This window comes from Branchiostoma floridae, chromosome 18, assembly GCF_000003815.2.
Source record: "Branchiostoma floridae strain S238N-H82 chromosome 18, Bfl_VNyyK, whole genome shotgun sequence".
NCBI classification, from domain to species: domain Eukaryota; kingdom Metazoa; phylum Chordata; class Leptocardii; order Amphioxiformes; family Branchiostomatidae; genus Branchiostoma; species Branchiostoma floridae.
The window spans coordinates 12,796,505-12,823,586 of NC_049996.1; the positions used below are offsets into that span (position 1 = coordinate 12,796,505).

Consider the following 27,082-nt stretch of genomic DNA (forward strand, 5'->3'; position numbering starts at 1 on the left):
TACAGGCAAACTGCACGGATTTTCTGGCTGTGAGTTCAGTTTTCAAACTGACAGATCGTGTCTGTGATTGTTTGAGGGGAAGAGTAGCCTGCTTGCCATTCTAATTAGTTTACTGGGGCTCCCATACTTGCTAAACTAAATAGGACTGTACCCAGACTGTCACAAGAGGTCAGTTATGAAACAAAATGGATGAGGGATTGTGTAACACCTGGAAAGTATAAGAACAGACAGTCTTTTTCTCCTTCCACTTATTTTTTTCTGGTGAGTGCATTCAATTGTAAAAGTGATAATGTCAGATTCATGCAAAAAAAGTGCAAGAAGAAGGAAATACAAGAATGATTTGATAAAGCTGAGAGATGTCAGTTCACTCAGATTTATTAACGAAAAAAGAATCTTTACGAATACAAATAAAACAGTAGCATATACAATTTAATGTTATAGTAGTATGAGTAACAGTTCATGTAGTAGCATTGCAATGATGTGTACCATATTCTCATTGTCTTCAAACTTTTATTCTTAACAACATGTACATGTACAGCATACTATACATAATTTTCATACATGTAATACAAAGCTATTGAAGTTCAGTGATTTTCATACATTTTTATGCTGGCACTCATTTTTGAAATTGTTACTATTTCCATCTGCCGTGGATTATAACAGTTTCCCCTAAAAGTCCACTAAGTTATGACTTTTCAGCATAGGACTAGGAAGAAAGCTTTCTTGGCATGTTGGTGCCTGGGTGCCACCATGTCAAGGAAAGACTTGATTGGAGTATTTAGGGGGCGTATCTCACCTGCTGGAACCAGTGGTAACCAGAAACCCGTCATGTGACCTGTCACAGATGCCAGTTCTGTCTTGGGGGGAAGGGGGCAAATGGGTTCAACCTACATGATGCTAAGGCAGACATTCATGGTATTTCTAGATAGACCAAACCCACAAACCCACTGCAAATATTTCATGGTTTACAGTAATCTGCTATCATAGGTTGGAAAGGAAGGTTGGACATCCAGGTAATAACTTAAATAAGATACACAATACAAAAGTTGCTCAAGCAACTGGATACGTTTTGTAAATGTCCGCGTTCCCAGACGGAAGCACAGAGAAGCGACTGTATATAGTGTATAGTGAATGTCAGAGCTAGAAGCGACTGTATATAGTATATAATGAACGCCGGAGCGAACTACTTTCCGGATGGTACCCAGGCTACTATCTTTCATCATTGTTTCAAATTTCATAGTGGTTTTCCTTCCCAATCTGTGGAGATAATAATAGTAATGGAGGTTAGGGTTTGATACACCACCGTTATCACCTGGCTATCACTGGGTACATAATCCCTGCAACTAAAAATTAAAGATGCAAAAAGGATTCAGAAGTTGATAAGAGATTTTATGATTATTTGTCATTTTGTATGTACTGTAACAAAAGGATGTTCTATTTTGAAATTGTAACCTCTTTGTCTTTCTAATACCTTTGTGGAAGTTTGGCTTAGCCAACAGGAAAATATCTCTAGTTGAATAGACTTTCAGTTTCTCAAGGTACCAGATGTTTTTCAATGCTAGGCATGTCTCAAGCTACAAAGGCTAGTAGCCTACAGTTTTGCAAGTCATGTTCAAGATGACATTTAATGTGTATCACGTTGTCAGTACTACAGTAGTGAATGTAAACAGGAAGCCACCTGTTTGATTAGCCAGAAGTCTGTACCAACCTGTGGAAGGATGTGGTCAGAAATAGAGTCTGGTAAACATGCTAACTAACAGTCCCTTACACAACCAGATGTCTTCTGTATAGTGACTTGTGCATTTTCTGCTTATGTAATACTAAAAGAGTGGTCCAAAGAGGGCTCACTTTGTTTGGGACTAAATGCTTTGTCAGACCATCAGAGCATTGATGTTCATACAGTGTAATGTTAGTTCACCTTTATCCGCGGGGTAACCTATATCCGTTGTGCTGCTAAACAGGGTATTCAGGGATATTAAGTCGATGGACGGTAGTTTCAAATTGTGATATTTTCAAAACATTGCAGTTTGAAACCATCATCTGTTGACTTTATACCCCTAAATACATTGTTCTTAAAAAGAACGGATTAAGATTACCCCACGGATAAAGGTGAACTTGTGTAACATTTTATGCCTACAAAGTCAATGCTAAAATTGAAGATGTTATTGAACTGGGTTGCGAAAGTACTCTGAACATTTGAAAGGAAAAAAAAAAGGAAGACAAAAAGATGGCATGCATCTAGCTAAGGCAATGTCAGCTGTCTATGCCTCTATGGTCAAGGTCATTATTTCTTGGGTGGAAAAAGTGATACAGTGAAACCTGTCTATAGGGTTCACTAGAGGGACCGACAAAAACTGACCACAATGGCCAAGTGGCCCCTACACTCAGGTGACCCCTAAGGCAGGTTTCACTGTATTCCAAAGTTGTTGGAAAAGCCATTATAATATAACCTTCAAGTTCAAGGACTCCTTAGTTAGCAGTACTAGTTAAGGACATCTGTGATGAATTGTCCATGGACAGTTGTGTTACTCATCTCGTGTAGGATATCCTGACTAAGGTAACAGCATCCTTAGCCAAGAACTTGATCTTGGGGCTTGAACTTGAAAGCACAGTGCCCTGGCAAGAGGACTCTACAGTCACATGTACCTTGTTATTGTGATGCCCCTAGGTTTCAACCTCAAGTCTGATCTTCAAGCAGATGTTAGGGGGAAAGATGAGGATGTTTTGGGCTGTTCGATTCCTGTGTTATGTCAAGTCCTTTGTTACGTTGTGTTCCGAAACAATCTACCACAGTACTCCCCAAACATCTGCTTGGAGGGACCTGCAGTTTCATAACTTACAGTAAATCTTGAAACTGTTGGAACATTATTGAGGAAGAGACAATATGTAAGTGACTGTTACTTGCTCAGTTTGTTCCAGGAGTTCAAAGTTCTAAGTGAAGAGATCCATGGCACCTGGCCAGTATTCACTTGGCACAAAACCAAGCAGATGTTTGGATGTCAAATTTTAACATTTTCTGGCCGCCCCTTTTCCCTGGTAAGAACAACGAGGCAATGGCTGAAAATGTTACAGTTTTAATCGGTTTCAAAGGTCTGCCAACAGATTACATGTGGTCTGCTCTTAAACCTTGTTCACTTCTAAGTAGTGTTCAGTCCAATGTTACCTGTAAGTCTGTTGGTATAGCTGCCTGCGGTATTGACATAGCACCCAAGGTTGGCATTGTTCCCTAATCAATGGAAATTGATGCTCAAAGCCAGAATAACTCACTAAGCCCATGCAACACAAAAGCCAGCAAATCCTTTCATGCTAGTTCTTTCCAGGTTAATCTGCTGTGGTTAAATCTATTCTGGTGGAGGTGATTTTTGGGCCCTGTTTCTGATCGAATTAGTTCCACTGAGTTAGCCTGAGTGACCACTGGCTCAATCCTTTCCCCTGAAAGCGAATGTGTTAGCCAGCGAGCGAAAGGATTGAGCCAGCGGTCACTACGAAGGATGGTATTCAGGCTACCAATGATGCAAATGTATGATTGAAAACAACAGCAAAACACACTAATCATAAAAAATTTGTCCCTTGTCTATGACAGTTAATTGTTATCATATTTGTATTTGTAGGGAGGGCTGTGGAGAATGGAGGATGATAAATTGATAACTGTTGTGTAATTTATATATTTAGAATTGCTGATTCTACTGGTACAAATTGCGATCGGGATCTCTCCTAGGAAAATCGACGATTCTACTGGATCGTGATCTCTACTGTGACATATACATGTACATGTACATGTATGTGTGTTTTGTCATGTCCATGGGGATTGGAAAGGTTTGTTGTAGGTTATTCATGTGATTTCTATGGTGGCTACAGTTCATTTGAAAACAAGAACTTCAAGCAGCACTTTTCACTTTTCTCATTAGGTAATGGGAGGGTGGGGGTAATGAGTTCGAATGTTTACTAATACTTACCATGACACAGAACTAAGTAGCCAGCACAAAGAGTTGGCAAATGTTTGCAAATGCAGCAGAAACTTAAAATTTCTCAAAGTCTTTCTCATAATTTGTTCTTAAAATGATGCGAAGCAGAAATAATGGATTTAGTGCGAATTGTAAGCCTAGTCCAACAAAAGTCGCCTGTCAGCAGTGGAGTTTCAGCCAACCACAATGCCGTGTGTTCTTGGGTTACCACCTGATATCCTGACCAAAACATATTACCTGGGAAAGTTCTCTGACCTCGCTGTGGTTGAAAACAATGTCATTCACGGTTGAAAACATTGTCGTTTCACGGTTGCGTAATGGAGACCTTGGCGGTAAAAGAGGTTCAGCAATGTTCTATTGTACAATTGTGGCAACTGAAAGGGACAGTAGGGGACTGTAATGGTTTCTTCCCCCCCCCCCCCCCTGTTTTTCAATAACATACATCTTTGACTCGTAATTATCAACTTGTTAGACAGTCGTTCGGTAGAGCTACTTTCCAAGTACATTTGTACTTCCCAAGCAGAGGTTTTGGTTGCAGGGTTAGCCCTATTGCCCAGGGCTAGTGAAAGTGCTGATCGGGCAAGTGTATGACCTACCTGACTTGCCCGATCGGGCAAGTAAGATTTTTCCATTGAGTTGAGTGAGCTTTTCATATACTTGTCACTTTTTATAGTCATGACATCAAGCAATGGTCAACATAGAAAAATAGAGGCAATGATAAAAATTTGATTGCTGGAAGTGAAAATGCATATATGCACACATGACATTTGAATTTTGGGCAAGTGAAAAGTTGGTTCGGGCAAGTAAATTTTTTATGTGCTTGCCCGATAGGACAAGTAAATGTTAGAAAACTGGGTCTTTCTACAGTTCCATGTTTCACAAGTACTGGCCATGGTTTCTTTCATTTTCCTTTGTCTAGAAGCCACTGCAGTATTGTGGCCACCTCTGCTTGGAGAGTAGAGTAGAACCACAAGTCAAGGACAGTCAACAGCCTTGTAAATGTGTAGTGGTGCTTCCCTGTGGTTGCCAAAGGAGTGCGGAAACAAGCTCTTGTAACATTGAGCACTTTGTATTTACTGGTGGCCATCCTGACATAAAGAAAACATCACAAAATAGAAAGCCCGTAAAAATGCCTAAAATTAGTAAAAACACATAAAAAACAGTCAGAGCCAAACCTCTGCTTGGAGAGTAGACATAATGGGGTCAATACACCCGAGAACACATAAGGTAGCCTTGACACAGGTGTGGGATGTTCTGACTCAGTAAACTTTTGTTAGTTAGTGTGAGGCTTTGTTGGTTTCATGGTCTTGTGACATACATACATGTACTATGTAATTGGCCTGAAAAAAGGCCCAGGGTGATGAAACACATGATCAAGAGATGAAGAGACATGCCTAACTAGAGGTGATAAGCCAAATATATTCTCAGGTCTGATTGGCCCTTACATTGTACCTAACACCAATGATGAAAGGCCCCATTTGTATCATGGCTCCAGTGTCTGTGATGATAAATATGAATGAATTCTGCTGATGTAAATTGTGTCTACGCCCTAAAGTCTCTTACTAGTGTGATTGTAGACATGACTTCAAATGGAGACATCTTAACAAAGACTTGTAAAGAGGAAAGTTATGGCCTCAGACATGGTTGAGCAGCTATATTTGCTTGGTGGGTGGGTGGAGCGGCACTGTGCATGCTATTTTTACAGTTGGTCGCTAATGAATGACAGTTAACCTCCACAGAATTTAGCATGTTCGAAACAACTTTCATTTAACGATGGTCTTGAAATTGGCCAAACCTTGTCAAGCAGAAACAAAAATAACAGGAGTACAAAAACAAACCAAGTTATTTGGGTCACAGTAAGTGAATTTTATGGATTACATCATTAGCAGAATCCAAGTCTAATGCAAAAGTGCAGAAAAAAAACAATATGGGTTTTAAAAAAATACATCTATTAGATTCTTAAAATACTACTAGAGAAGAGACCCTCTGCAAGAACAAATCAATTTACCAGGAACCCCCATGCAGGCCCTCCCAAATGTTTTATGTTCTGTTCCTTTGTTATCTACATTGGACATTATTCCTTCCACCACCCAGATTCTCTGCTGTCTTCCTTATCAAAACAAGACAATTTTCTTTAACCTAAGACAAGGCTGCTCAAGTCAAGGTCAAGACTAGGAGGGGTAACTAGAAATGCTACCCTGAATCACAGAGCCTTTTATCAGTAGTATCATCTCTGCACTTGTTCCAAATGTTTAGAATCAGACAATGATAACCATTATCAGAAACAGGTTGGCAGGAAACGTGAGCAGATACAAGTACATGTAGGTACTAGTATCATTGTCATAAATTCTCATTTTGAAGTGAGTGTACAAAAGAATATAGGGAAATTGTATATCTATCATATGTTTCCTTGTGATATCACTATCAATCAATGCTATAGACTTGCATTGTATGTGTTGCTTGCTACATTTGTATACCCTTTGACGTTTTTTTTTTCAATTGCCCCATTGGGGTATTTTGTAATAATAGCCGTGTATAATAGTGTTGTTGCAATCTAATGAATTTCCAACAAAAATTAGGAAAAGTTACGATTAAGTTCTTTTATTCATATGAAAATCTTCTCAGAGCATACTGGAGAAATATAGTCTATTTTCAGACTTTGGGAAAGCTGAAGAAGCCTGGCACAAGATAAGATAAGGACCAGGTGTACATTTTAAGTCATAGAAGTCTTTGCTGATTAATGTCAATTCTCAAGAACCATCCGCTGTAAAAGATGGAAGGAAGTTTGTAAGTACAATATCTTGACCTTATCATATCCCTTCTGGAATAATACTGAAGTAATGTACACCAGATTGAAGGCAATTCCTTGACTTAAAGTGGTTTGGACAGAAGCCAGACTTGCCCCCCTCCCATCATGATGATTACAAGCATATCCTCTTTCCGTTCTCAAGCAATTTCTCATCAGAACCCTTCCTGAGTGTCCTTACATAAGGACTTAGTATAGATATTCATTTCTGTAATGAACTGAAGTCCTCGGTTTTGTATGCTCGTGAGTAGTGACGGAGAATTACATTTGTATAGTATAAAGAAGCGTATAGGAAAGAGTCACTTGTACAGAAGTTCTAATCAAAGAATTGAGGTTACAGAACGTAGTATTCATCCACAACCCAAAGTTGATAGTAGATTGTGAAGTATTACATCACAGCAGTCAAATAAGCCTTCAGTTTTCTGTGCACGAAAACGATGTGAAAGCTGTCGTGTAATCGGCAGAGGAATATGTCAGTTTTGACACTATATTATTTGAGATTATGATGTTTGTTTGGTTGTCATGAAATTTTCTTGTACTTTCCTTGTACACCCTACTGTGAATTTTGAAGCATTGGGTCCATGTGAATCTCCATAGTTTAAAAGAAATTGTGTGTTCCGCTACCTAACTGGTAGGAGAGCACAGTATCTTGACCTATGGGTTGTCTGAAAGCTTTCCTCAGGTCGTGAGTGAGGTAACTGCTGGGATATGACCTGGAGGGCTCTGTTACTGTTACCTGCAGGTTCAAGGGGACAACCCATTATGTGATTGGTACTGATACATGTAGTTTAAGGGGACGTTTCATTATGGTACCGGTAGTTAAAGGGTATGATTACCTTTACCAAGAATGTAATTTCCATATCATTTGTGTTTGGGTTTTTTGCGTGCACGTGGTTGATTTACTCAAGTAGTTGTGATATTTGGTATGTGGATGATTTGTGTTTTAAAAATAAACTATAGTGTAATGATTAACAATTTCAATCATAGACCACCTAGCGGATTTTTATGGTTCTGCAGCAGAAGTCCCGGTTTTCATATCTCTCCACCTGGACTTGCTGTAGTCATAACAAGTGGTGTAAGTTTGGGCCACCTAGCAGCTTTTTTTTACCTGCAGGATCCAATTTTATTTGAGAAAGGGTTGACGTCATCATCATGATTTTTGTATGCCAATTGCAAAAATTTGTCCTCACAGGAACATCCTGTCATTAGTGAGAAAAGTCCTAACAGGAACATCAATTTTGCTATAAAAATTGGCAAGCTTTTGTACAATCTGGTTTCCTCTGATGACATATTAGTTTGACAGATACAGAAGTAACTTAACTGTTAGCTTGGCAAAGCTTGACCTTCTATGACATTTGGGCTACTAAGGAGTCCACCGAGCTCAGGGAAGGTTTGTTTATTTTGAGGATCCAGCCAAGACATTTCAGGGGGTTGAGGAGGGTCAAGGGTACAGAAAGTACAAACATTCTAGCAGGCAGGAGAGATTGTTACAATTCGCAGACTCCTAGTCCTAGCTCTTACTTTCTTCTGAAACACAAGGAACTCTTCAAAGAACAAAGCAAAATGTACAGATTAGAGTTATTGTAGTTGACTTACTTTTGACATTGGGCATGAAATATTACTGTATTTTTAAAGTCATAAATTGAAATATAGTTTCATTTTTTCTGAAGATAGATGACCACAGTTAAATGCATTGCAGTTAAAAATAAAATCGTAGACTTTAGGTATAGAAAATTCCGCTTGTACTTTTAGATCACTTTACTTCAAACGGTGACAAAGAGTTACTCTAAATGCTGTAAGTTTTGTTTCTGTTGGGGTCACTATACTTTTGTTTTTTATAAGTATTACATGTACATGATATACTACATAGACTGATAGTAACTTCACGATATACAACAGTAGTTAGTGACAGCATGATGGCTTGTAGGACTTGACACCTGATCCCAGAGGCTATAACCTGTCTGACCCCTGGATGTCTATTAAGCCAGTTACAGCTTTTGGGGGTGGTACATTTTACTGGGGATTCCTTTATCATGTGGAGGAAGACTGAATAAAACAAAATTTTCAAGTTTTTTTGAGAGAGTTTTTTGAGAGAGAGACATGAGGTTTATCTAAGATAGCGAACATTTGCAGGCATTAGTAAACTAGAAATACTGTATGATTTCATAGAGAGAAGAAGCTACTACTAGAGCATAGATTTGCAGTAGTACATGTGTATAATGTTTAGTATTATGTAAGACTTAATGTTAACATTGTTAGTAGTATTAGCTTCTTGTATTCATTACATCATGTATAAATTGTGTAGATTTCTAGACATTTTTTTTCATATCGACCATATCTTTTTTACCCAATGTGCCTCTCATATTATGAAACTGTACTGCTGTTACGCAAGTGGTTTGGGCTAAATGGTCTAGCTTCTTCGGTCGCTCCCATTGCCTTGTTGCCTAAACATTGTATAAACTACTTTGCTTTAGTTACATAGCCAGATTTGCATGCCATATATCACCTGGTTTATATCTTTATTATACACTTCAGCAGGTGATAAACCCGAATGTTTTGGCAACACTGGAGGCCATTATTTGAAATCTGAGAGCGCTGAGATATTTATTAGCATAATAGCATACTTGTATTTTTCCAGTACCTTGCATAAAACAGTTGTAGCACACCTCTCAAAAGTAAAAGCAATTTAGATAGCTAGATAGATAATAACTCCAAAATGGTGAAATGTAATTTTTTCAAAAAGTTAAATCTGCACAGAGAGATAAAACAAAAGTGGGGATATAATCATATATGTCGAGCCACTGCCATAGTTTAAAAGGGCAATACCTGCTGCACTTCTACCACAAGGCACCAGAGGGAGCATTGCTTATGCAATTGAATCCATGTCACGTTGCGTAAGTCTAGAAATGTTTGCTATGTAAAGATGGGTACCCTGTAGCAGAGAAGCTTAATCTCCAAGCAGATTGTACAGTAGCATAAGATAGTATCAAAAGCTGGTAAAGGAGTGAAGCCAGCCTAGGATTAGAAGTGTGTATTGCTACAGTAGCCGCACACACTCCTAGGCTATGTAGGCCGACTTCACTCCTTTGCCAGCTTTTGATACTATCTTATGCTACCATAAGATCTGCTTGGAGATTAGAGGAGCTGGTCTGTGTAGACCCTGAAGCATTCTTGCATTCAGGCTTTGTAATTTATCTGTAGATGCTTTAGAAATCTTTTATTACAGCGTGGCAAACACATTATACTGTAAAGTAGATGAAACTGTTGGTCCACATCTTGTACCTGGTGCCAGGTTGCACAAGATGTCAGCAAAATAAATCAAGAGTGACAGTCTGTCTTCTGGGGGAGGTAGGGTGATGACAAGTGGACACAGGCCCCGGAATCTGCATACATGTACAAGTAGTAGTCACTGTAATCGTCATAGTCACTGTAGAATGATGTAAAAATTTTGCATGTATAAATTTGTGAAACGTGTTCTCATGCCAGCTTTTTGACTGGACTATAAAGTTATTGTGACGTGTTTACTAGAAAACCAATTGCACCAAACTTTGTGGTTAGATATTTCGGCACTCAAAGATGAAAGCTGTAATTTTGAAGTTGTTGTGTTTATATCTCCTATCCTTTGAAGTTTGCTGCACCTGACACCTGTTATACTGAGTTGCCAGAATTTTTTTAATGTTAGAGTTCATGTTTTTGCTACATATTTAAGAGCTGTCGGCACGACTGGTGTTTACCAGTTGAAGTGTAATGTAAAGCTGATTCAAGTAAGAAAGCGACCAATATGTCTAATGGAAAGATACAAAACAGATGGGTCCCTGGGACATTATTCTGTTCCAGCTGGGTTTGTGACCTGACAGTGTGTCAACATCCTCTTCTAGAGGCCATATACTGTAAATTCACTTTTTTTTCATGGTAGAAATGTTGATGGAAGTGCTGCCCCTATGGCCGGTGAGGCTATGGGACCGGTGAGGAGGAGGAGAAATAGACAGAATATTTTTGCGGTGTTTTGAATTTTTGGTTGCAACAATTCTGTATTCTACATTGAAAATGCATATCTGCAGTATCATGATTCTTGGTAGAGGGATCATTGCCAAATCTGTGAAAATGTTTATTGCGAAGTTCAAGTTTATGTTTATTGATATGCTCATATGTTTTTATGGCCAATTTCAAGTTCATGTGTCATGTTTACTGCATAATAAAACAGTTTCTACCAAAACATCCCCACTTGACTTGCTTTGTCAATGCCAGTTTGTGTAAACTTTAATGTGTTGCAATGGGGAATTTTCGTATAGTATAAAAGTGTTTTTGGCGAAAACAAGAGGTTTTGTCAAAAACAACATTGCTGCAAATATTTCCAGATTTACAGTAGGATGTAGTGCCCCCACTGCGTAGAGGTGTGAGATCTTGATGACATTGGAGCTTGTATTACATTCCGATCAAGGATGAGTCAAATGGGATGACCCTCACTTCTTGGAAAGACCAAGTTTGTGGGACAGTTTCCAATGATGCAATGAAATGTTTACTGAATTTAGAAGCTGACATGGTGGGTTGTTGAAATTGCATTGTAACGTCTTAGATTTGAAAGGGAGTTGCCAAATGCCAGGAAGGAAATAACGAAAGAAATTAATAACTACTGACAAATGTTTATTTAGTTGTTGTAGAAAGGCTAGATGTTACATATAGATGGTCCTGAAATGTTCTCAAGGAAGCTCAATGCATTACAAGTGACCATATTTTAAATTTTTACATAAGGGCGACCTGGCCAATATGACCACAACCACTTTTTGCTGGTCCTGTAGAAAATTCCCCATTGACACCAATCAAGAAGAATTTTCTACATGGACCAAATTTTTTCAGTACCCTGAGTGGTTTCTTGGGCAGTTTAACTGTGTATGTAGGGATAAAAATAGACTTTGATGACAATGTACAAAGATTGAAGACACAGAATGAGAGTAGTAAGACTCATGGTGACATTATTCCTATGTTTTCATCAGGTTGTACAGATTCTCAGTTCACCTGTGCCAATGGTCGCTGTATCGACTCTGACTGGAGATGTGACGGCACAGACGACTGCTTCGATAACTCAGATGAACAGTCATGTAGTAAGTGCCCATGTTACCAGTCTCACTCTGCCTTCATGAAATACCTCATAATTGTTGCTATGGCAATTTGAAAATGAAGATTAGGACTAGGACTTGTAACATGAGAATGAAGTTTTATATGATTTATGAAGTCATAGTAAATAAAGAACAATCGCTTGTCTATAAAACTGGTAAGTACAAGTACTAGTGTGTCAGTTTTTTAAGGATAGGTTGTGGCCAGCTTTCTGGTAGATTGTTTATCATAGAACACCTTCAATCACCTTTGAATCTCTAGTTAAAAAGAAGGAGTAAAGACTTAAAAGGAACCGCTACCCATACGTTTATGCCATTCAGAAGTTTTGCAATGATCGTTTTTCTCCCCAAGCATTCCCTGCCTGTGCTACGAATGAGTTCCAGTGTACAAACGGACAGTGCATCTCCCAAAGCTGGGTCTGTGATGGCGAGACTGACTGTCCCGACAATGCAGATGAAAATCAGAGCTGTCGTAAGTCTTACTTAACTTGAAGATGAAACTTCAGTGTATTACTTCTAAACTACAGTACGTCTGAGTTGCAGTAATGATCAAGTTCACCAGATGGCATTTTTGACTGTGGATAGATGTGAATTAAAACAAAATCTAACTTTTTTAAGTTATCAGAAAAAGTTATTGACCAAGAAATGATAGGGGGAAACAACTCGTTATGTTAGCACTCTGCTGAATTCTATTCAAGATACTAGACTAGACAAGATACAACACATTTGAGTTGCAGTTATCATTAAGTTCACAAGATGTCAGTTTTGTCTGTAAAAAAATCTGAATGAAATCTTAAGAAAAAGTATAGAATGGGGGAATTAACAACCTGTTTCGATGCCTTTTGCCATTCCACTGTTTAAGATACTAGACTGATAGCAATATATCTTCACCTTTTGTCAATAAGAAATGATGTTTGATGTCTTGTTTGTTTGTTTGTTGCAGCACCGAGAACATGTAGGTCAGACCAGTTCACCTGTACGAACGGCAGGTGCATACCTCAGAACTACAGGTGTGACCGTGTGAGCGACTGTACAGATGGCAGTGATGAGGGGAGCCAGTGCTGTGAGTGCTGCTTGATATTAAACTTGAATCAACTGTAACCACCAACATACATGCATAGTTTTGATATTTAATTTCTGCTTGTACTAACCTTATCTTTGTTGACAAAGTGGGACCTTTTAAGTTATAAAGTTGAGCTGTAATGCTCTTGTCAGAATGTTTCTTACTCTCATTGTCATTACTATTGTCAGAAGGTTGTCGAACCTCAAAATCGCTCCTGAGTTAAGCAAATATTTCACCTTAAAGTCTACTCTGTTCCATTGACTGGGGCTCATTGACCTGCGAATGTTGACCAATCTCTAAAAATGGTGCAATGATTGAGAGAGTACCAACCTACTGACCAAAATGTAATTTAGAAATCTCAGACTCGTTATCCAATCAAATATCCTGCTGTGAAAGGACTGTGAAACAGAACCTTCCTCTGAGCAGCTACCTTCAAAAGATAAAAAGTTTACAAATTATAAATATTGCAAAAGGTGATGAGAGAAGGGATATGATGCTTTTCACACTTTGGCTATTTTCCCCCTGCCACATACAGCGTACCCGACATGTTCGTCGTCCCAGCTACGGTGTAACAACAGTGCGTGTTACAACTCCAACCAGCGCTGTGATGGCAACATGGACTGTCGAGATGGGTCTGACGAGTTCAACTGTAGTAAGTACCGGTGTATAATCATTCTCTAGATATTCCAAAGAGTCATAAAGAGAGTGTTGTAAGGTGGCAATATTGTAAACTTACACTTTTGTGATAGGAGGGAAAATGAGGAATTTCGAACTCGTTGTTAAAACAGGCCTGTAGTACAATAGTAATACATTGGAAATGCATATTTGTGGTGGAGAAGTCACTGCCCAAAAAAGCAAAACAAAAGATAAGACCATAGCAAAAGTTTCAAGATTTACAGAAATTCATGCAGTCATGTGAATGTGGTTTTTCTTTCATATTTCATCATCACTGTTGGATTGCTGGAATGAGCATCTTGGTCAGTGAGTTCTGATCTGAACAAGGGTCCTGCCCACTCTAAACTGCACCATTGAGACTGAGATTTACCTTTTTTTCTTGACTTTTTCCAGCCACCATTCGATGCCAGTCTGGACAGTTCACCTGTATGAATGGTCAGTGTGTGCCCGGCAGCTACGAGTGTGACCACGATAACGACTGTGGGGATGGTTCAGATGAGCACGATGACTGTGGTAGGTTCTTTCTCAATGTCAATGTCCTTTAAGTACCCTTACAAGAGATCACCTCTTCTTTAATTATCCTCCTTGAAAATCTCAAACAAAATTGGCCACTGCAATTAAAGAAAAAGCTGCTAGGGAGTCCAAGTACGTACATTCCACTTCTTTATAAGCCCAAGAGCCATATATATTTGAAAAATCATGACCATAGCATGTCCATGATAGCAAAATCAGCAGTCCTGTAACATAACTGTAGAAAGCCCCAGGGGACAATAATTTCTTTATTTTGCTAACACCTCTCACCATACAAAAGATCCTTCCAATCCTCCTAAATTATGCAGTTCACAAACAAACAAACAGACATACTGGTAAAGTTAAATACATTTCTGCTATGACCTTTTGTTGCATAGACAGCAAGTACAATGTCAAGCAAGTTTTCTTCGTTTAATATTTGAAATTCTTGGATCTAACACTGACAATCTTTTTCTGCAGTCTTCCCCACATGTAGCGGAGACCAGTTCACGTGTCAGAACGGGCGCTGTGTACCCCAGGAGTACATCTGTGACCTTGACAATGACTGTGGTGATGCTAGCGATGAGATGTCTTGCTGTAAGTGTCATCACTTCTACTTATTTGACTTAGTACTAAAAATTATTACTAGTTGTGAGTTTTTTCAATCCTTAATACGGATCAAAAGCACACGGTATTTAGTAATTGTCACGTGAGAAGGTCTAAAGAACCCTCAAAAGTATATCAGTTCTTACTTAAGAAGTTGAAAATATCTTTTGGTTTTGTTTCTTCATTTTGGTTAGAATGTAATTACAAGGAAAAATTGTAGTATTAGGCAATGCCGTATTTGGGTTTTAGAAGGTTCAAATATGTACAGTTATCCCAAAAGAGAATTTTTCTACTAAGCTATAAGTTGCTTTGCTTTTAAAATTCTAACCAACAATTTAGAATTTGCTGTTGCTTTTATTGTTTTTGTGCTAGTGTATCTATTGCCAACACTCCCTATCCGTCAGACTAACCATGTTTTTACTGTGCTATCCAGTGCCGACACCCCCAGCCTGTCAGCCTGACCAGTGGGCCTGCCCTAACACCACCCAGTGTATCCAGATCTCACAGCTATGTGACGGGCAGTCAGACTGTCCTAACAACATGGACGAAAGCAGGCCTGGATTCTCTTGCAGTAAGTACAGTTAACTGTTGCACATCTTATTATAAATCCTTACCTGATCCAGTAATGGAAATAGAATTAAACTGAAGGTAGATGATTTTAACCATTTTACCTCTCTCACTTCTGTATCTCTTTTCCCTTGAATTGACTCTTGCCATAGGTTCCTCGAACTGCGGAACGTTGGCATGTGAACACCGTTGTCGTGCCTCGCCCGATGGAGGGATCTGTTACTGTCAGCCTGGGTATCAGGTTGCCAGTGACAACAGGACTTGTGAAGGCAAGTACTTTGATATCAACTTGTAGTCATCCTATAGCTAGACCCTGCTCATACTAGGTTTTGTGAATTGGGATTCACCCAGTGAAAGGACTGGTTTCAATTCTACAATCTTGGCCTGCATGAAGGTCTGTGATCCTGGTGTGAATGGAATTGTAATTTCTACTTTTTTCAAAAGCATTTGTTTTGAAGTATTTGTTCTCCATCACAGCAAATTTAAGATTCTACTTGTTCTACAATTATAGTTCCCCTATGTTCTACAATGGAATTTCAATGTTGACCCAAATAATCACCACTTAAGATGTTCTTGAAACTAAAAGTAAAAGCATTGTAGAGTCAACGTTGAATCACTTGACTTGTGTATTGATGAAAGTTTGACTTTCAGTTAATGAGATACTCAATATAAAGGTGTCTCAAGCAATTGGATGAATCTTAAAACAGTCAGACATTTAGAAAGCATTCGGTGTTATTTGACAGTGACTTGTGATGTATTAAAGAATAACTGTCCTGTCTTTGACCAATGACAGATTTTGATGAGTGTTCTGTGTGGGGCACGTGTGACCAGATGTGCACCAACGTACCCAGCACCTACCGCTGCTCCTGTGCTGAGGGATACGTGCTGGAGTCTAGACGGCACTGTCGAGCTTCAACACAGAGTTAGTATTTCTCTCTCTTTACTCCTTCAAGCAGGGAAGTGTCAAACTGATAAATTACATGTATGGGTGGAGATGGCAGTCTGGTATAATTTCAGATTCTGCTGGTTGAGATACTTGTATCATTTGCAGTTTGTTCACAAAGTTGGGATCAGGATGCTAGGGATGTGATAATGTTCCATTTGTAAATCTGAGTTTCAACTCATTCTATTGATCTCAAGTGACATGAATCAAAGTTGAAAAGTTCTGATTGTGTTTTAAGGGAATGTCCACTTGCACTAAAAGATTTCCAGACTCCGATTGGGATCTCTACCAATACAATTGTTGAGTGTACCGATTGTACGATCCTGGTAAAATCATTGATTATATTGGCAGTCGACAGACCAAGATCATAGTCTCTACCAGCAGAATCAGTGATTCTGCCAAATTGCAATATCTATATCCTGACATACATGTATGCATATTAAGTATTACATTGATTGAGTCTATTATCAAAAACTGTACACTTGATGACATCTTATAATGAATTGAATGGTCCTCATTTTCATGACACTCAATTAGTACCTAGTTGGAGCTCAGTCCTGAAATTCCTCATTATCTGATGATATTATGAGTGTAATGTCTCCTTTATTGTTATTTCCTCAGCTGCTCAACCTCAGATTATCTTTTCTAACGGAAGAAGCATCTTGTCGACTGATCTCCATGGTAACAACATGCGATACATCATGTCCGCCTCATCCACTAGTACGTCCAACGTGCTGGGGATAGACTACCACTACAACGAAAACCTGCTCTTCTGGTCAGACTCCATCAACAATAAGGTATGTTTTTGTTGTTTCTTTTTCTAGTTTATGGCATTGTATGGCTGAGTGCTTAGCATAGCAGACATGAGATTGAAGGGCTACAGGTTCCATTGCTGGTATGTCTGGCTAAACATTGGGAAAGGTGCATTGCATGGCTTTCCTCACTCCACACTAGGTTTGGGAGGTAAAAGGCCCAATGTGAGGTATACAAAACAACAAGAGGAATTTAAAACCTACTGGTAACATTACTGTATACACTATATGTCATTCTTGCTACCTCCAGCTGTTTTTCATGTTGGCTCAAATAAAGTTCCACTAAATGGGATTATGCGTCACCAGCGTCTTTTCTGAACATGTGGCATAAGTGTGTACGGTTAGCTTGAGGTTGTCCTTTCCCAGGTACTCTACCTCCAGCTTTTCTGTTAGCTTGAATGGATATTTAAAGATTATGTTTTTCTTTAATACTGTAGTAGCTACACTACTCGCACATACAACCTGAAGACATTTGCTGCCCTACAATATCTGTACTTGGCATGACATTTCGATAAATGTTTTCTTCACCTAGATCTTCCGCTCCAACATGGATGGTTCCAACCAGCGTGAGATCCTCAACATCGGCCTGGAGACCCCCGAGGGCCTGGCGGTGGACTGGATTGGCCGGAAGCTGTACCTGGGGGAGAGCGGCACCAACAGGATCCGAGATCTGTAACCTGGACGGGACGATGCGAGCAACTCTGGTGGCAGAGGACATCGACCAACCAAGGGGGATTGCACTCGACCCTTCTGTGGGGTAGGAAAGAAAAAAGTTGTTTTGCCACAGCAGACCTTGAAACTTTTGGGGTGGTTTTTTGCTGTGACCACTCCACTGCAAACTCATGACACTACAAATTTTTTATGCCGCAAATACGTCTCCTTTGTATAGCTACTATAATGCAGAAAAACTTCGACCACAAATTTAGAACACTTTGAAAACCTTCTTTTCCCTTTTACTGTGAAAAAGAACCACTGTCGAAGTATGCTGCTATGATGTACAGTCCAGGATAGAGGGAATCTAAAAGGTTTCACGATTTCAGGTCTCTGTAGAAAATGTTTTAAAGGTCACAGATTTTGTACATTCCATATATTGTACAAAATGCTGTCTTCTTTCTGACAAATAATTAGTGGGCCACTGGTTCCAATATAGAGGTACTGACTACTACATTTTGTATAACACATGTTGTACACATGTTGATATGATAAGGTTGTTTCAGCAGTATTTTGGATGTTTGAAAAACAGATACATGTTCTGGAGTGACTGGGGGAGCACGCCGAAGATCGAGAGAGCGTACATGGACGGCAGTAACAGGTTTAACCTGGTGGACACCAGAATCAGCTGGGCGGCAGGAGTGACGCTGGACTATGTGAACAAGAGGGTGTACTGGGCAGACGGGAGACTGGATGTACTGGAAACGGTCAGATATGATGGCACTGACAGGTACAGCTGTTATTGAACCTACAGTCAAACTGGTGACACTTCTACATAATGCTCCTGTTACACAGTCAACAAGCTTTAATGTTTTAAACAAAGACAAATGTAGTTCGCGAGTTTTCTCGCTCTTGTTGATTTTATTACTTTTAGCACGTGATCTCAGGGACATGGGACTGAAGTAATGAGTCAAAAATCTACCCCAACTATTGAACAAGGCTTCGGACATGCGAACATCAGCTAATCTCTAAAAATTGTGCAAGAGTTCAGGGAACACTGGGCGTATCATTATTTTGTAAACGGTCAGACATTTTAGATAGCATGCACCATCTTTTGTCAGCATTTAGCCATTGAAAATATTTCCTTAAACTTTGCAGAAAAACGATAGTGTCAGGAAGCCAGGGCCTCCATGTGATACCTCACCCATACGACGTGACGTTGTTCGAGAACTACGTGTACTTCTCTGATTGGACAAGAATGGGAGTTGTCCGCATCAACAAGTTTGACGGAACAGGAACTGACGAGACGATCGTCCATGAAACCACTGTAAGACCGTATGGGGTTGTCTCAGTTCATCCTGTCAGACAAATGCAAGGTAAATATGTATAGAATAATTTATTAAATCCAAGATATCAGGGATTGTGTGACGTACATGTTACAAGACAGCAATGAAAATCTCTACTAGCAAGAATAGGAGTTGCCAACAGTACTGCATTTTTAAGTTCACAATTTCATGTGCAATTATATTTGTCAAATCTGACTGATCAAAACGTTTCAACGGATCATGGTCATTGGTCATTATTTGTTGCATCATATTTTAGATCTACCATGATATCACACTGTACAGCAATATTCACTGCAAATGAACTTAGACTAGTAAGAAGTCATGTATAAGCAATAAATATCATTTTCTAGCTGATGCCTCAATCTCAGTATACATGTACAATGCTCTGTATTCTTCTACAAAATGTATGTCAGTGCACTTAATTAGTTTATACTCAATTTTTTTGCATTCTTTATTCCAGTAACTAGTCCATGTGGAAACAACAATGGCGGATGTTCGCAGATGTGCGTGCTGAGCCATCGGTCAGACAATGATGGTCTGGGTTACCGCTGTATGTGTCAGACAGGGTACGAGCTGGCTCCTGACAACAGAAACTGTACCAGTAAGTAAAAATTTGAAAGTTTTCTCCTGATCCCTTGTTGTCATTTTGGGCTCTTGTATGTGGTGTGGCAACAGATGGCCAAGTGGACATAAGATCTAGAGTTCAATTTCTTACATTACTGGCTAGACATTGTGTCTTTGGGAAAGGTATATCGCTCTATCCAAGTGTAGAATGGATACCCGACTTTTGCTTGGGAGGTGAAAGGTGGCAAAAGGAGGGAGATGGGCTCTGCCTTCTAATTTAACAAACACAGTACCCTAGACTCAGTAGATAACAACCCACAACCAAAATTGCCTCAAAAAGGCTATGGGACCCATCTTCGTGCTTCAGTTGTACTTAATATGTTAGGAAAGGAAATGAATTGGTTTCGCCCTAAGTGAAGATCTATTTTCTGTAATGGTTGGTAAGAAGCATCTTTTCTCTCTCCCAGGACTGGACAAGTTCTTGCTCTTCTCCTCGCGATATGCCGTGCGAGGAATCCCGCTGGACCCCATGCAGAGCGTGGACGCCATGATGCCCGTCCTGGGACTGCGGTCCTTCTACATCGGCATGGACTTCGATGTGCAGGAGAGGATGATCTACTACTCTGACACTAACCAGGACCAGATCTACCGCATTAAGACAGATGGAACAGGTCACAAGTTTTAAAGTTTTTAAAGACTTTTAAAGTTTTTAAAGACTTTTAAGTCTTTTTTTAGGGGTTTAAAAACCCCTAAGCAAAACCTGCCAACTCTAGCCCTTTTTTGGATGGACTTCTTGCAAGCATTTCAAGTGATCAAAATGTTCTAGGATCGTTCCATGTATGTCATGTTTTTCTTATTCCTGTTGTAATAGAACTAAAATGAAATCTAGGTCCCTATTTGACGGATCACCTTGGCCTAAATCTTGAAAAGACAAAAGAAGAGAACTTTTATAGACTGTAATCAGAAATACAACATAATGTTTCCTTTACATTTCATGCAGACAGTACCTGAACATAACTTGTGTCACAAAACTTTCTTAACTTTCTTGTTTAGAAATAATGTTAAATGCCTACCAACAGTGTACTTTATTTTACAGGTAAAGAGACTGTGGTGCCATCAAGAGCCATGGGCCCTGAAGGTCTGGCTCTGGACTGGAAGTCCAAACACCTGTACTTCACCGACAGTGTCTTCAATACAGTAAGTGTTAAATTATTACCTTTGCTGAGAAGGTTATATTTTGGGTAGCACTTGTATAATATGAAAAACCAAATGACTTCTTTTGCAATCAACCTTGTCTATTCCTTAGTTGTAGTAAGGTTTGGTATGTACGTGATGTGTGATTTAACGTTTCTCTGTTCTTTGAAAGATCAACGTGGTGCACTTGGAAAATAGATGGAGGAAAGCCATTGCAAGTGTGAATGTTGGGAACCCTCGGGCAATCGTCATTGCACCACATAGCGGGTGAGTTGTGTTCAGTTCTCACAATTACACAAAAAATGCAAGCATAATACTGTCAAAACTGTATAACAACACCTACAAGAGCACATAACAAACACAAAACATGACAGGACATGTATCAAGCATGATCTAGAAAAAAAACTGTCAACAAAATTAAAGGCCTTTATCTTTCACATATAACATTAAATTTTGTACATGTACCTACAATGCATCTTGCTGCACATGAATTGTGCAATTCGTACTATGACTTTGCTTAATTGATATACTTCACCTTTCAAATTGTACAGATTATTGCATGTCCTTTTGTACACAGTGACTTCTTTGACCAATTTTTCATCAAAAGTATTCTGTTTGCTGAATCAGAAGAAGATACTCTTTTCCTTGCCACATAGATACATCTTTTGGACGGACTGGTCGCGTCCCGCCAGAATTGAGAGAGCATTGACAGATGGCTCCGAGCGTACCGTTATCGTCAACACCACCCTGGGATGGCCCAACGGACTGAGCATCGACTATCCCCAGCTCAAACTGTACTGGTGTGATGCCTTTTTCGACAAGATAGAGTTTAGTAACTTCGGAGGACAGAATCGAGGGCGCTTGAATGTCAGATACATCAACCATCCATTTGGGGTTGTTGTTCATGAAGGTATGTGCAAGCAAACCTGGCCTAAGGCAACCACCTGCAGTCTCAAAGCTATTTAAAAACAATCTCGTTCAATTTAACATAGACTAAGTAAAGACGTGCATATACATGATTGTATACTAATTGTTTTATTTTTATTCTTGGCCTATTGAAGTGCAGTGATTATAGATTTCACTGGTCTTATACAGTTTTTGTTATCCCAGGCAGAAGTATATTGCAGAACTATATTGTAGCAAACATATTCCAATGATAAATGATTCTGCTTCTGGACAAAGAGAGTTCGAAATTCTACAGATGTTGTTGCTCAATGAGTTGCAGAATGAAAATGGTAATATGGCCAATAGAATAAGTTTCGGCTGTTATTAAATTTTGGAATAAAGAAACTCTTTTCTAAAATTTTTGATTTTTATTCAATGCAGATTATGTGTACTTCACGGACTGGAACACACGTTCCATTAATCGTGTGCGGAAGTCGGACGGCGGGAACCAACAAACAATTCGGCGTGGGATTCAGCAGCTGATGGAAGTGAGGGTGTTTGATCCAGCCAAGCAGAGCAACAGTAAGTCAGCTGTCTGCAGGATTCCTCACAGATTTTACTGTAGAGCAGGGATTTTGAAAACTGACAAGGTGACCTTGTGGTTAGGGATGTTGATTTAAAATGTGAAGGTTCTGAAGTCCAGTCTCGAGCTTGCCCCAATGTTGTACCTTGGGGAAAGGCACTTAACAAGTACATGTACTTCTTCCCTCAACTCCAGTGAAAACAACTACCTATAGCTTCTCTGTCCTCTCAGAGATACTGTAAATGTATTTAAGTTCGCGGGGATTTAATTTCGTGGTAGCGGGAAAAGGGATGGTGGTTTTAAACTTGCGATAGCACCATGCACTGTAGTCTTTTACTGCGATGGAAAAATGGTCGCGGTGGTTTTAAGTTCGCGGTGAAGCGGCCAACGTAAAAACCGCGAACATTAAACCACCGCGAAAGTTTCTGCATTTACAGTATATGTTCATGAAGTACTGTGATAACATTTTTCAAATTTCTACTTTAATCTCATAGGGGATACGTTGTGCACAATGGACGGTGGTTCGCGGAACGATTGTGACCAGTTCTGTTTCACGGTACGGTACAACCAGCGCAAGTGTGCGTGCGGCTACGGTTTCAGTCTGGACTCCGATGGCAGAACCTGCAACCCTGATCCTTCTAACCAACCACCGACCTCGCAGTGTCTCAGCAGTAAGTCTTACTACAGTACAAAAGTTACTCATTACAAACAACTCCATAGGTTTTGTAAACTGTCAAACATTTCAGATATCATGAATATATGTTTCGTCATTAAAATCTTCAATTGATCCTCTGTTATGAAACATAGTTGTAATGAACTACTTTACATTCTGATCATTGGTTGCAATGGTAAAGAAGTGTCTAGAATTAGAAATGCGTCTGTGTACAGTAGTAGTTTTGTTTACAATTCTGAGGTTTTGTGGGAATTTAAAGTGAGGGAGATTATTCTCGTTATTAGGAGAATACAGAAGATACATTGAATTTGTGAGATGAAATATATTTATTACTTCTCAATTCATTTTCTGGTTATACAGTATACTTTTTCCTCAGCAACAAACTCATGTTGCTAGTATGTTTTTTTGAACGTCGCTCTTGTTTATCTATCCGAAGGTTTTTCCTTCCCCTGCTCCAATGGGCGCTGTATCTACCGGTACTACCGCTGTGATGGGGATGATGACTGCGGGGATAACTCTGATGAAGAAGGATGTGGAACAGGTCAGGGGGAGAACCTTGTAATTACTGTAAATCCTGAAATGTTCATGTTACTTTTATTTTTTCAATTATTGAAGTGATATCTCACTGTGAAATCATAAAACTTTGAATTTGGGTTTTGTAATAACAGTGGAAGTTGATGGAACCTTCTTGGTATGTACTGTAATATTGTTCCAAATGCAAACTAAAAACACTGTGAAAAGCTCTTTTCCTGTCCTAAAGGAAATTTAAGACCCTGCATGACTCCTGTTATATTTTAGCATGTATGATAGCATTTGGTGTGCCCATTACTATACAATGTAAATCTTAATGTTTTTTGTGATTCTATTTTCACATCTTTTTAATCTCTTACTATGAAATCACAACCCTGCAAAATATATGTGTTGTGTAAGTCTACTGTTCTACACAATTGTTCCAACTGCGTAAAGCTTCCTTTCTTTCCTGGAACTACCTTGAAAGCATACACAACTATTTTGATCTCTCTTTCTCCTCAGAGCACACGTGCTCCCCCCTCTCCTTCCACTGTACCAACGGGGGCTGTGTCCCTCGCCGCTGGCGCTGTGACAACGATGACGACTGTGGCGATGGTTCGGACGAGGCAAACTGTACCGTTACGTCCTGTAGGAGTGGCCAGTTCACATGTGACAACGCTAGGTGTGTCCCAGACTTCTGGCGCTGTGATTCTGACAACGACTGTGGGGATGGTTCTGATGAAAGAGACTGTCGTAAGTGTTTACGCTTATTGTGTTACTGGTATATGATATTAGAACAAAGTCCTTTCAACACCAGATGGTGTGCATGATAGAATACACTGTAAGTGTAAGTCACTGCTATTGTGTTTTGTGCATTTAGGAAATCTGTCATTATTTTAGATATATCGAAAACTTGGTTGTGTTACTGGTACTTTGTACATGTATATATGATACTAGAAGAAAGTTCTTCCCACACAAGAATATCCTGTAAGTGTTAGTCAAAAGTAATATTTTGTGCATTTAGGAAACCTGTCGTTATTTTAAATATATGGCAGATTTGGTTGGAAAAAAAGGCGATTGGTTGAAAGAATGATGAGACCAACACGTTTTTGCCTTTCCAGAGGGGTTGACTTGTCGTGCTGACCAGTTCACGTGCGACAACGGTCGCTGCGTGCCACAATCCGCCGTGTGTGATGGCAGCTCCCACTGTTCGGACGACTCAGACGAGAGAGACTGTGTCTTCTCCTGCTCTTATCAGGAGTTTGCCTGTGCCTCGGGCGACCAGTGCATACCAAACTACGGACGATGTGACGGTCACCAAGACTGTCGAGACAGCTCGGACGAACAGGACTGTCGTGAGTTATCACCTTGTGCAGATTGTAACAAGCCATGTGATTGGCCATAGTAAACATTGATTGAGTGATGGGCAGTCTAGCAGCCAATCATTTGGACTTAACTTCAAATATTTTCTTAAATATCAGTAACTGTTACATTACTTCAGAAACTAAATGTAGACCATCATCCTTCAAAACTGCATTTACATTTAGATACTCATATTAAACAGTATAGCTGATGCAATAGGAATGTACATGTAGGTGAAGCATCTTTTCTGTCCAAATGCATGAATAAAAATTGAAATCAAGCATAGATAATGCTATTTTGTTACAAAGTTAAGTGCTGCTACTTAGAACTCAGTTATTTGTGATTTGAATTACAGATCTAAGTGTCCATTTACAGATAATGCAGCTCAGGAAATTAATTTTCAAAATCTTGTTTCCGTTGTTGCTTTCTAAGTGTCTGATATTCTGTATCTATATAGCCGGTATAACCGCCCTTCGGCGTAACACACCAGCTTTGCAGGAACGCGGCGCGGCAGCAGCTGGTTATATTACACCGAAGGACCCGTCACACCTAGCTTTTGCACATCTATCTGCAAGCGTTCTTTAAAACTATCCAGAGATGATGCCCCTACTGTGCTTGGTGATAGCAAATTTCACTATACGATAGTTCTGGGAAAATACGAATTTATTATATATTGTTTTATTCCCAGCTTCCCGTCCCCCGGATGGTTGCCTTGCCAACGAGTTCCACTGTACGACAGAGCAGGAGTGCATCCCTGCACGCTGGGAGTGTGACGGCCATGCTGACTGTGTGGATGGGTCTGATGAACACACTTACTGCCGTAAGCAAAGGATCTCCCTTTTGACTTGGATAGTTTTATGCCTGCACCAATTAGATTTTTTCATACTTTCTGTGAAAAATAATTCTTGATAGTGGTTAATTTGTGCAGTATGAATGTTCGTCAAGCTATACTTAAAAGTACAGGGCTTTTTACTCAGACTCTATCATAATTTTTGCACCTGTCCATACTTCCACGGAAGACTTTAATCCAAAGAAGTCGTTTGTCTGACTAAAAATTTAAGGCTTTTTCACAAGCTTTGCAGGAACATTGCCTGATAACTTAGGCCACAGCAAGTAAATTTTATGGATGACATCCGCGCGCTCATTAATTTTCGCCTGATTTCAGAAAAAAAAACAAGAATTTTTTTCTTCTTTGGAAATGGTCAACATGACGAGAAAGTGTCAAAATGGGAAAGTATGTTGTGTTTTAGCCTAATGATTGTACTTGTAGAAGTCACACTAGCGTGGTAGCCATTACTGCAGTTATAGAAGTGAAACCAGCTGAATAGCTGTAAAAGTGGAACCACTATGGAAGTCATGAGTGTAGTTGGCAACTTGGTTAGTAATACCAGTCTACCACACTAGTGTCACTTAAACAACACTAGTTCACTTCTTGAATACAGGAATTAATGATTTGTTGTCAGTGCTACCATGTTTTGTCACTTAAACTCTTGTTACGACGTTTATGGTGTCTATTTTGAAAATTTAGCCATCTTGTTTTTTTTTACCCATCTTGTTTTTTTTTCGCCCTATCTCATTATTTTTGCAGTCTGCAGAGGATGTCATCCATAAAATTTACTTGCTGTGGCCTTAGATTAAACTTGCCATAGTTGGAAATATTTGACAGCAGATGTTCTTAATCCATGTTTCAGATTGAGACTTTGCTATTCCTAAAATTGAAACCTTACCGACATAACTTACCCTCATAAGCTTTAAATATAACCGATATAGATTATCCTGCAGACAAAGATGAACTAGTGTTACATGGGTTTACAGTACTTTGCTGAATAAATTGAAACTAAAACAAATTTCTCCCCTCAGCTCCCTTCACCTGCAGCCAGTACCAGTTCCAATGTGAGACCGTGAATCGCTGCATCTCTCGCTGGTGGGTGTGCGATGGCGATAACGACTGTGGAGACATGTCGGACGAACAGGACTGCCCGACGCCGTCCTTCTCGTGCCTGTGGGGCCAGTGGCAGTGTGTTGGTGTGGATGAGTGCATTCCCTACGGGCAGGTGTGCGATGGGACAGAGGACTGCTCAAATGGTGCAGATGAGGGACCATGCAGTAAGTCACCAGGTTCTATTTATATTTAGTAACACTTGGTCTGTGTTTGTAAGTGTACATTTGGCTGTTATTTTTCACTTCTTTCATGGTTTGGAGTCTATAAGTGTATTAAGACCTGAGTGTGTCTCAAAAACACCTCAAGATACA

General features: G+C 39.5%; 1 protein-coding gene across 1 annotated transcript in view; it reads left to right on the plus strand.

Annotated features, from left to right (window-relative positions):
- Nucleotides 1–27,082, plus strand: part of LOC118406256 (low-density lipoprotein receptor-related protein 2-like) — a gene marked incomplete in the record, with an annotated part of 97,758 nt that overhangs the window by 2,855 nt on the left and 67,821 nt on the right. The window contains 26 exon segments of the mRNA XM_035806184.1: nt 11,766–11,873; nt 12,238–12,357; nt 12,829–12,948; nt 13,484–13,600; nt 14,017–14,136; nt 14,614–14,730; nt 15,173–15,310; nt 15,459–15,575; nt 16,100–16,228; nt 16,871–17,046; nt 17,594–17,725; nt 17,727–17,818; nt 18,305–18,502; nt 18,871–19,088; nt 19,519–19,659; nt 20,090–20,293; nt 20,719–20,819; nt 20,989–21,083; nt 21,473–21,726; nt 22,143–22,283; nt 22,779–22,955; nt 23,394–23,498; nt 23,990–24,220; nt 24,589–24,822; nt 25,518–25,649; nt 26,690–26,935. Coding sequence (XP_035662077.1) covers nt 11,766–11,873; nt 12,238–12,357; nt 12,829–12,948; nt 13,484–13,600; nt 14,017–14,136; nt 14,614–14,730; nt 15,173–15,310; nt 15,459–15,575; nt 16,100–16,228; nt 16,871–17,046; nt 17,594–17,725; nt 17,727–17,818; nt 18,305–18,502; nt 18,871–19,088; nt 19,519–19,659; nt 20,090–20,293; nt 20,719–20,819; nt 20,989–21,083; nt 21,473–21,726; nt 22,143–22,283; nt 22,779–22,955; nt 23,394–23,498; nt 23,990–24,220; nt 24,589–24,822; nt 25,518–25,649; nt 26,690–26,935 — 3,963 coding nt within the window.